Here is a 12,016-nt window from a genome sequence, read left to right on the forward strand (position 1 = left end):
CTACACATACCCACCTAAACAGGTTTCTGTAACCTTTGCCGTTTGGTCACTAGCGACCGAGGCGTTACTGGTGGCCCACCCTGTATAGATAATATATATATATATATATATATATATTTGTCAAATGGTACTATTTTTAAAAATCTTTTCTTAAATTTGAATTATAGGGTTTTAAATATTTCTATTATCAAACGGAACATTTTGCCTTTTAGGTGAATAATACCAAATCATAATTTTGAAAAAGTTCACGTCTTGGCTAAGATGTTTGTATATTGGGTTGCGTATCTACCGACATGTTTCCAAACTTGGTTTGGAAGTCTGCGATATAGTAGGCGCTTAACGTGAGAGACCAAATGTTAAAAAAAATAGTCTTAGGCCCAGTTTCATAATTGATAATTAAATTTTCAAATTAGGACGTTTTTCTATCTAATAATTTTCATTAGTTGATGTATGTATGTCTGCCACCGACACGAGTATAATTTTTATGGCACAAATATATATTTAATCGATAAATAAAGTTTTTAGATAGAAAAAACCGGGCCTTAGTAATTGAAAGCTTTCTATTGTCGATCAGAATTGTTTTGATTTTTCATTTGTAAAGTTATGTACAATTAATTAACCTCAAATTTAATGTTTTGGTTATATTGGCCGAGATGTATTTTTTCTTTTATATTCTCTAAGTAACTATGTAGATACCATGTTTACATTGCAATATGATTGAAAAAAAAAAAAAATACATTGGGTTTTTAATTTAAAAACTTTTTGTTCTATAAGGCAATAATAATACAAGTTTGGTTAAATATGGGTGTTCCTAAATGTCTCGTTCATATTGAAGGTGATTCTTGTTGCAATACAAAAGAAAACTCTATAAGTACCTATGCCTTTTAAAAATGTGCATTTAGAAAAAAAAAGTGAGAAAAGTTCTCATTAACAAATAGTAGCATTTAATAGCTTCATCGAATCTCTCAAATATGAATACATATTAATATTAAATTTAATTTTGAAAATATTTTTGAATATTTTGGATTAAGTATGGAAAATACATGGTGTTTCAGTTTTAAATTGACAAACTTTAGGAAATGATGTCTTTAAAAAATAATGTCACCTTATCATATAAACTTATATATTTGGGGCTCCGTAAGTTGCAGTTAAAGTTTGCAAAAAAATAAAGATGTATTTTTTTTAATATCTCTGAAAGTAGGTAATGTGGCTGTTGAAACGATATTTGGTATACCTCGAATAAGTTGCCATAAAATGAACAAATATCAACTTAATCGAAGAACCAGTGTTGGAGATATGGATACCAAATATCGTTTTAATAACTACATTAGTTTGAGATATTAAAAAAAAATACACCTTCATTCTTCTGCAAACTTTAACTCTTTGCAACTTCCGTACGAAGCCCCAGATATAAAATGTATACAGGGTGTTCCAGAAATAAGTGCAAAAAATGAAATGATGAATTCCTTGGCCAGTTTAGGGGGTCCTTCATGTAAAATTTTTCTATTGAAGTCTTACAAAGTTATAGGGCGTTAAATGGTAGGAATAAAACAGGGTTTCGATTTTTTTTCTCAAAAACTACTACAAAGTGAACATATTCCAATTTGGTAGTTACTTTAATAACCTATTTTCCCTTTTCCTGCTTCACCCTAAGGAATTAAATAGCCTACCCCTTTCATTGTTTCTGTCCTGTCAGAACTTTTTTTACCTTTGTAAACTTCAAAAAGAAAAAATTCCATCACAGAGTTCCTTTCATTTAGAAACGCTTTTGTCTCTACAAAAATGACACAAGCCTTCAAATAAAAATGTATTAAATCATCGGCTTAAAATTTTGAATACCTGAAAAAAATATTTTTTTGCTCAAAAAGTAGGCAACTTACGAAAATTTTTGTAGAGACAAAAAAGTTTCAAAGTGAAGGAAACTCTATGATGGAATTTTTTCTTTTTGAAATTTACAAAGGTAAAAAAGTCCTGACGGAAAAGGAGTAGGCTATTTAACTTCCTTAAGGTGAAGCAGGAAAAGAGGAAATAGGTTATTAAAGTAACATTTGATGGGTATAACTACTGTACCAAATTTGAAAATTTTCATTGTAGTAGTTTTTGTGAAAGAAAATTGTAACCCCATTTTACTACTGCCATTGAACATCCTGTACTTCAATCAAAAACTTTACATGAAGGACCCCCCTTAAAACGGCCAATGAATTAGTTTGATTTTTTGCACTTATTTCCAGAATACTTTGTATAAGAAGGTGACATTGTTTTTCAAAGACCTATAATTTCCTAATTTGTCAAATTTTAAAAAATGTCAGTAAATAAAACATCATGTATTTTAAAGTTTTAGTTTATTTCAGTTATTTCAGTTAACGTGGTTTTAAAAAGACTTCAATTTTCTTTGATATTGTATCTGACTCTTAAGTTGTGTTGGGGTTCTATTTTGTAATTCTGGAAATTTACTTATAACTTCCTCTATTTCTTGTGAAGAAGGACAAAACACTTGCTTTAATGCCTCTCGTTCAGATGACTCCCATGATCTTCTAGTAACCGGCTCTAAAAAATTTAAAATTAATTAGGTCCTTTAAAAATTACATTCTTCTAAGCGTGTGATCAAATTTCAATATTAGAAAATATAGTTTAGCTCTAAATAAGCTATTATATGTGAAATTTTAAAATTATGATAATTTTGTTTTTCTTAAAAAATAAGGGTGTCCCACCCCAGACGGATTCCTTTGTAATTCTGGTTATATCAGTATATAAAAAAGTGTCTCAAATAAAAGTTGCATCAAATCAATTTCTTCACATTTTAAAATTATTTTGGGTTATACGGTATGTCACATTTGTTCTGGGCGTTACCTCACTTCATATTTTTAAATGGAACACTCCGTATATTATTGCATTTTTTTATTTCCTGTTGAATTTAAGGCCCACTTTGATAAATAAATAGTGGATCTAAGTCGCATCGTTTCGGAGCTACTTGACGTTTTTTTTTAAATTGGTATTTGCAGCCTTTCCAAAAGCATCAAATATCTGCCAAACTATATCTGCTAAAAAGATGCGGTTTTCACCATTCGTTCATGCATGAAGAAATCTATCTTTTCATTACTAATTTAACACATTTCAAGTAAGGGATTGGTAAATACGGGCGTTAGAAGTTCAAGAACTTCAATCACAGATAACTTAATTTTTATTTTATTAAGGTATATTAGTGGTTATCTCTAACAGTTTAGGTGTTATTCACGTTTTGTTATATTTTTAGTTTTTACCGCGTTAAGGAATGGGTAACGCATGGTAACGGTGTTTTAAAATAAAAATAGTCTGTGAAAATGATGTTTCAGTGTTGTTTAATGAAAAGTTAACTGAATATTAGAAAAATATATTGAATGTAATAATAAATATCTTAGCTTAGCGGCCATATATATATGACTGAAGTTCTAACGCCGTATTTACCAATCGCTTAGTTGAAATGTGTTAAATTAGTAATGAGGAGATAAATTTCTTCATGCCTGAATGAATGGTGAAAACTGCATCTTAGCAGATTTAGTTTGGGAGATATTTGATGTTTTTGGAGTGGCTGCAAACGTCAATTTAAAAAAAAAACGCCAAGTAGTACCGAAACGGTGCGACTTAGACCCACTATTTATTTATTAAAGTGGGCCTTAAATTCAACGAGAAGTAAAAAAAAAGTAATATATGGGGTGTTCTATTTAAAAAAATTAAGTTAGGTAACGCCCAGAACAAATGGGACATTCTGTATAATCCAAAATAATTTTGAAATGTAAAGAAATTGATTTGGTGCAACTTTTATTTGAGACACTTTTTTATATTATTGATATTACCAGAATTACAGGGGAATCCGTCTGGGGTGGGCCACCCTGTATGTAGTGACTGAAGAAAAGAACCAGCCCTGAATTCTGAATATTTTTTTTTTTATTCAAAATAAATACGAAATATTAAGTATGTACAAGGTGTCCTCTCTAAGACGTTATAATAATATCCTAATGATATGGTTCAAATTTAGGACACCCTGTATTTTAAATATCTGATTTTACATTAAAATAAAATATCAATCCAAATAATTATGTAGGTGTGTAAGTTTTAAAATGCAGTAGATTCCCTGTTAACTGAACACCTTAGGATCAGACTTCCGACCAGATAACAAAATGGCCTGTTACAGAATACAAGTACTAAATGTAATAAAAAGGTTTAGCATGCAAGCAGCTGCAACGAATGGAAGTGGGGATTCTACAGCAGGATTTAATGTACCTAGAAATCTCTCCGTCATCTGAACCGCTTACCACCAAATTAACGATTTTTACGATATTTTGTTTGAGCAATTATACCCAAGCACATAGATAAGGAAAAAAATTAAAATTACTTAATGTCAAAACGTTGGGATAGTTAGTTTGGTCATAAGCAAAATATTCAACTAAAAAACTGACTACTGTCATGCAATTCCTTTATGACCAAAAAGAAAAATTGGTGTCCTAAATTGTGTCGTTTAGTTTATTTCTAACCAAAATATAAAATGACTTTTTTCTCTTCCAAATGATAACTCCAACTTGTGGTCAGATGGAATATGATGTACGTGAAAAACATAAATCATCTCGCAGAAGTGGCAAAGAGGCTCCAGGAACTTGTTAAAGCAGCTCCAAAAATATACCAAAAAAGTTTCCATAACTGAAACCATCAATCTACGATGACAGACCAATACTCTCCTTACCACAAAAGATCAACAATATAAATTAACTACACCTACACAGAAGCAATTTGGAGAAGCTTCTAGTACTGTCGATAAAGAAAAGCAAACAAAATAAAAAAAAAAGTTTGAAAAACTTATCGCAACCAATATACATTTCAAATCCAAAATATTTTTCAGAATAAAGATTCGTGGTGCCTTCTATCAACGAAAATTAAATGTAACACTAAGAAGTACGAAATATGTACTACAATAGAAGTACCAAGCCCAAAGTGCTAAGAGAAGTAACGTCGAATCGAGAGGAGAGCGACAAAATAAACTATCAAAGTTAGTGAGAAACATAGGAATAAATATATACAAACTGACACAAATAAATAAATTACAGGCTAATTAAGGTAAGTGTACATATATTGAATCCCTAGTTGGATACCAAAAATATTTAACAAAAACTAACAAAAATATACCTAACCAAAAATTTAAAGTCTTCCTCTGATAATTGTTTCTTTTTTTTACAGATACCTAGAAGCTGTGGAAAGTAAAAGTAAAGGTATTTCAAGGTATATAAGAGCATGTTTTCTAGAAAAGAGATGACTGGAACAACAAATTATAAAAAATTATTCAACTTGACCTGTTGCTTTTAATAGTGAAATATAAAAATGCTAAAATAGAGTGCAATGTACAAAGGCGTAGAAGGGCCACAACTACAAAAATAAAATAAAATTTTAAAATTGCGATCGCGAAAGTCACAATTTTAGAAGACTAGTTGGTACCATTAGTTGTCTATGTTCTATGTATCATCTATACCGTCTGTCCCAAATTCGAGTCTCTATATTGGCAGTTATTATAAGAGATAGGAAAAAGCTTAAATGGGCTAAGTTTTAGAGAATTTTATGCAGATTTCAATGCCGCCTTGAAAGTTGTTGTGAGTTGTTTTTTATTTAAAATAAAAGAACGAAAAATTGACGATTTCGTTTTTGGCTAATAACTTTCCAGCGGTTAATCTGATACTTATAAAACTTTTACATTAATAAGACACTTTTCAAAGACGAACAATTTGACACCAACAAAAATTCCAGATCGTCATTCGTTTTCGAGTTGTCAACTGCAACATTGTTTTTCTTATGACCGCCATCTTGGATTTTCGGCTCATATTATAAAGCTCAAAATTTCCTTTTCAATGGTATGTCATATGCCTATAAAAAATAAAAACAATTTTTTTTTTAAATCAACGTTTTTAACATCTTTCCAGGACAAATTCTAATGTTTTTTCCCGTATTATCCAATTGAAATCAGCATAAAATTCTCTAAATCTTTCCCTGTTTAAACTTTTTTCTATTCCTTATAATAATAACTGAGATGCCAATATAGAGACCCGAATTTGGGACAGACAGTATAGATGATACACATCGATAATTAACAGTAACCAGCTAATCTTCTACAATTTCGACTTTTATCTCAGAATTCTGACTTAAAACACAGAATTCTAAGATATAAATAAGTCAGAATTCTGAGTTGTCGCAATTTTAAAATTTTATTTTATTTTTGTAGTTGTGGCCCTTCTATGCCCTCGTAGCAATGAATGAAGTCAGGGATGAAATTATATTCCACGATGTAAAGGGAAAGGCGAGTCAAGAGGAAAGCAGAAGTATGGCTGATGAAGCATGCAGGATAGTAATTATATTGTATTTTAATTAATTTAATTAATAAAGATAGGTTACTATAGACTATCCCTTATTTAAACAACAACCCCAATTTGCTACATTACATAGTGAAATATCCATACGAAGAAAAAACAAAATTCCTGATATAAAAAAAATAATTTTACAAAAAATTAATAGATGTTATAGAGTATTGATGTATTTCTTTTTTTTTCAAATTTGGCACCATCTTAATTGATACGCTTATGGAGTTGCAATCCGTGCATACTTAACACAACAAACTGCTCTGTAGGATGTCTTCATTTTTGGCCACCGACCTTAAAGTAATACTATGGTATTGCTTATCCTTGAGTCTGTTCAAAGATCAAGTTAAAATGCAAATAATAAATAATAATGTTGATGAAACATACAAAGTACAAATAGTGGGATTTTACATACACATGTCCTTAAATAACATAATTAAAGTGAAGCCATCTAAAAAAATTAACCAGTTAATGTGAAGGCAGTTAAGAGGGAGCCTACTATATTTAGTAATTGATACTTACTAATATTATACTTTCTCGTAATATGGTTTTGGATCCATGAACGGATCTGTTGAGTAGTTCTATGCTTTAGAATTGCATTGTTTTGTACGAGTTTAATACAATTTGCTGTTGATGGCAATGCGTTGCTTTTGATGTAGTGGGAAAAAATTTTTGTAGTCTCATCTTTCTCAGGAGTAGTCCAAGTTCTTCTTTTAATGCACCCCGAATCAACGTCTAAAATAATGCAGTAAGAAAAACTATTGAGGGAAAAATATGTTGTTTTGGAATAGTATGTTTTTTTTATATAGAGTGGACAAAAAGTTTGGGTCATCAATTTTTAAATTAAATTCAACATCTTTTGAAATAGTTAAATGACTTGTAGTGGCATACCATTGATCAGGGATATTAATTTATTTTTTTTAATGGCTATCCCTATTTCTTTCTGAAATAAGAATACAGAGCGCCCTATTTCTTGGCGCTTACATGGTTACTTTGTTATTTGAAAAGATAGAAAAATGGTTAAATAGGCAAAATAGTGCAGATTTTTGTGACAAATTCACTTTTATAAAGAAAAATTGCATAGGAGGTGTGGTTAAAAGGTTATTTACACAAAACAAAAAACCGAACATTGTTTGAAAACTTAAGAGAAAAAGTTTCTAGATGTTTTTTGTACTATTTTTGGTATAGATTAATGCTAAATAGTTAGTTTTTGGGCAACTATTCAGATGCCGTAATACGGAAGTCAAGATCAATTTTTTTAAATGGGAAAAGTAGTTGACTATTTCTTTAATTGAAATATATTTTTTTTCTCTGTTACGCCATGTAAAATAGTCTATATTTTCAAATTTAAATAAAGGAGATATAAGCATTTTTAAGTTTTATTATTATTGAATCACAGGTGCTATGAAATAAAAGAACTGCGACATAACAAAACCATAGAAATACTACTGTATTAAATGTTCAAAATGACCTCCTCCCTATTCAACACATAACACACCGTTTCGTTACACTTCTCAATATTTTATTTATTGTATACATCAATTTCTCTTACAGAATCTTGAATTTTAATTTTTAATTCATCAGTATCTTTCGGGGTGGTTTTATAAATTTTATCTTTTAATGACCGCCAAAGAAAGAAATCTTAGGGAGTCAAATCTGGAGGTCGAGCGGGCCAGTCGATATCCATATTGTTTCCGATGATATTATCAAAATATGTTCTCACTTCACGTGAATTACGTTTTGGGGCACCATCATAAAATAACTTCAAGAAATAGGTACTGATGAATTAAATATTAAAATTCAAGATTCAATAAAAGAGATCCATTGACTAAAGTATTGAGAAGTGTAACAGTGTATGTTATGCGTTGAATAAGGAGGTTATTTTGAACATTTACTGTGGTAGTATTTCTATGGTTTTGTTATGTCACAATCCTTTTATCTCATGGCACTTGTGATTTAATAATAATAAGACTATTTTACATGGCATATAAGAAAAAAAAATATCTTTCAATTTAAGTCACAGCCAACTAGTCTTTCCATTTAAAAAAAATGATTTTAACTTCCATATTACGGTATTTGAAGAGTTGTCCAAAAACTAACTATTTGGCGTTAATCGTGATCAAAAATACTACAAAAAACATCTAGACAATTTGTCTGTAACTGTTCAAATAACAGAGCTACGGGGGATAATAGAAAAGTTCAGTTTTTCTTTTTTTTTGTAAATAGTTTATATTTATTATAATATGTAATTTCTCATAAAAATCTGCACTTTGACTATTTAACTATTTTTCCATCTTTTCAAATGACAAAGTTAGCCATGTAACCATCAAGAAATAGGGCGCTCTGTATAGTAATTTTTTATGTTGTAGCACAAAAATTTAACATAATTGAATATTTTTCTCTTGAAATTTTCAAGACGAGGAAAAATTGTATTTATTCGTTTAAATTTAAAACTAGTGTTCCAAAATTTTTGTCCATACTTTATAAAGGGTGTCCCATAAAGAATGTGATATACCTCAAGAGTAGCTGCTTTGGGTCAAAAACTGATTTAGATCAATTACCTTAGAAGAATGAATTTTGCTTCCTTAAAAAAATATGGACCTTGGAAACTATTTTTATATTTAATATTTTGAATATTGCAATATTGAATTTCTTTGAAATCTAGAGACATTAGTTAGTGGGATTATTGAAATGACTTAAAAATTAAGTTATTCACACGAAATTAAATAAAACATACATTTTCAAGGTCAATAACTTTTTAAGGAAGCAAAATTGAACTACGGTAACTTGATCTAAATCAGTTTATTTTGACCCAAAGTAGCTGCTCTTGAAGTATGTCACATTCTTTACTGGACGCTCTGTATAACAGTCTAACATATTTTTATTTTACATCTTTACGGTTTTTCCCGTTTAATGATAATAATGATAATAATTACCTAGCAACCTGTATCTTTTCCTTTGGGATGCTTCTTTTTCTATTGTCGATGAAAAGATTTCAGAGTCATCGCTGCCTACTATACCCAGAACGGCCAGATCTGAATCTTCAAGAGAATTTTCGTTAGTGCTCCCTGTAACCATAAGCGTAACATTCGGAGTTTCAACAGTACTATCCTCAACATGTTCATTTTGTCCTTGACCTATTTCTAGTAATTTTGAAACATTTACAATTTCCCTATGTTCCAGTGGTTGGCGATAAATTTGATTATGTATTTTTCCCTCATGCCCCAAAAAATTTTGAAGACAGTAGACTTGATCTTTATTCAAATTAAGTAATGCCGATTTAGTAGCAATATGCTTTCTAAGTTGCGTAGCTCTAAGTGATAATGGATTACGAGTGTTGCATTCTGCATATTTGGCCATTAAAGTTCCCGCTCTTATGTATTTAAAATTTGTATGTAATCCTCCATTGGATTGCGGACGTGCAAATATGTATGGATTCTCGGAAAGAACTCCTGCATTTTCACGATATTCCAGTAATTTATCAATACAACTTTCATGTTTATGTGCAAAAGCACAGGAACTCCTCTTGCCAATTTTCCCCTTATGGAAAAGCGTACATAATCATGAGCCGCTCTTTTCCGGTCTTCAGACAATGAATTATAAATTTCTGGATTCTTTTCCTTTTCAATTTTTTGAAAATTTTTGTAATCTGTCACATAAGCCCTTTCTAATTCTCCTGGTCTTTTTCCATTAAAAAATAAAATGGAAACCAAAGTATACTTTGTTAGCTGCATCCAAGATTTAAACGAAAACCCATTTTCTATTAGATCATTGTAGTAATAATTTCGATTTTTTTTTTGTAAATAATTATTTAATTTCACAATATCTTTTGTGTCTGGCAAAACAACTTTTTTCTGGCGTTTTTGAGATAGAAGACTTTCATTGGATGTTTTATTTACCGTGCTTTCTGTAATAACTCGAGGTAAATTAGTCGAAGGCTAACTAATAACTAACTTTATTTCAATACTGATACAAAGAAGGTAAAAAACATTCGTATAAAAAGTCTTTATAAAAACAACGATAACAAGAATATGTTAAAGGATATATATATATAAAAGTTATATAGGGTCAACTACCTGTAGAGTTAAGGAAATGGGAGCATCGACATTGCTAACATGAGCTGGACAGCCTAGGAATGCCGTGTCATCAATTTTGGACAAGTGGACGGCAATAGCCGTTTAAATCAGTCTGCATTAGAATCTGACACTGTAATTATCATTCAACAATAAAATTTAATTTTAAAAATTATTTTTTAAAAAGACCGAAACAGTAATCGGAAATTTAAGTGGCGCANCATAGTGGTGACTTTTTTTATTCCAGTCTTACCTAGAGCCATCTACAAACGAATTACTATACCCCTTGTATAATAACAGTATAGTGGAGACCGCCTAGACCTACAGTTAGTTCTTTAGCACAAATTTCAGAAATATTAATAAGGAGACAGCCGATAGATGTCCACACTATCTTTCGTCTCATTTTACTGGTTAACAAAATTTACATGGGGAATATATTACTATATTTACTTATACAATGATTATATACAACACTAATTACTGCCAGTTCAATACATTAACTTTCTGTTTTATTTTTTTAATTTCCAAACCAATATTTATGTTATTAAATACATCACATTTCCATACACCTCAATATATTTTAACATGTAATAAATATTGAGCAATCGCTAATAATAATTGTAACAATTTATATACAGGTATATACCCTTGAACATAAAGCAATGGCGGCTAAACGTACAAAGAATTGTTATCATTAAACATCTATAACCATCACAATTATAAGATTACATAGAACAATTAACAACAAAGTACTTAGAGAATAATTACCTGCTAATTAATACAGGTTAAACATTTTAATTTTTCACTATTTTGCCTCACTGCTCGCCGATCGTCTTACTCTAAAAACCGCACTACTCTCACTCAAACTTTTTTAGGATACCTTTTCTGAATTCCCCACCTCAGCGCTTGTTTTTGCGCTTCCTTCTACCAACTGTCAATATTACGTTTTCATTATTGTACAACACCCACGTAACAGGTGACGTTGAAGTTGATGCGATAAGTATGGTTTTGCACAATACAAAGTGTTCACAGAAAGGTATGTTTTAAATGCATTTTACATTTGAACCATTTGAAAAAATAACAGTAGCTATTTTTTATCGTAAAGGTTGACATGAGTCACGTTTCTTGGAAAACAATAATGACGTCATCACCGTTTTCGGACCAGGTGTTGTTTTTATTAGTTATGTAAACAAATACATGATTTATTATTCTCTTCTTGGAATTTTGTTTGGCTTTTAAGCAGTTATGTAAACAAACTTCAAAGACGAATATGCGCCATCATTTTTTCTCGGAAACTAATATAGATGTATTTCTTGCTAAATACGTGACCAAAGCATTGTTTATATTACCGTTTAGTAGGGTATTTTAACCGTTTGTGAGTCTCCCCCCTCCACTTTCGCCCTTGAAATGACATATGTGGTGACGTATGAGGTGACCGTGAACGACATTGAAGGTCACATAAGTTGGTCACCTTTATTTGACCTCTATACATAGTTAAAATATTCTTCGTAGTTGGTAAATGACATTGAAGGGTGGGTTGAAGCAATCACCTTCGTTGACCTCTATATT

General features: G+C 30.5%; 1 protein-coding gene across 1 annotated transcript in view; it reads left to right on the forward strand.

Annotated features, from left to right (window-relative positions):
- Positions 1–6,364, forward strand: part of LOC108914516 (CCR4-NOT transcription complex subunit 11-like) — a gene marked incomplete at its 3' end in the record, with an annotated part of 22,914 nt that extends 16,550 nt beyond the window's left edge. The window contains exon 4 of the mRNA XM_018720339.1: positions 6,242–6,364. Coding sequence (XP_018575855.1) covers positions 6,242–6,364 — 123 coding nt within the window. The remainder of the gene's footprint in view (positions 1–6,241) is intronic.
- Positions 6,365–12,016: the final 5,652 nt, after the last annotated feature.

The sequence above is a fragment of the Anoplophora glabripennis genome, unplaced genomic scaffold (assembly GCF_000390285.2).
Source record: "Anoplophora glabripennis isolate ALB-LARVAE unplaced genomic scaffold, Agla_2.0 scaffold1332, whole genome shotgun sequence".
NCBI classification, from domain to species: domain Eukaryota; kingdom Metazoa; phylum Arthropoda; class Insecta; order Coleoptera; family Cerambycidae; genus Anoplophora; species Anoplophora glabripennis.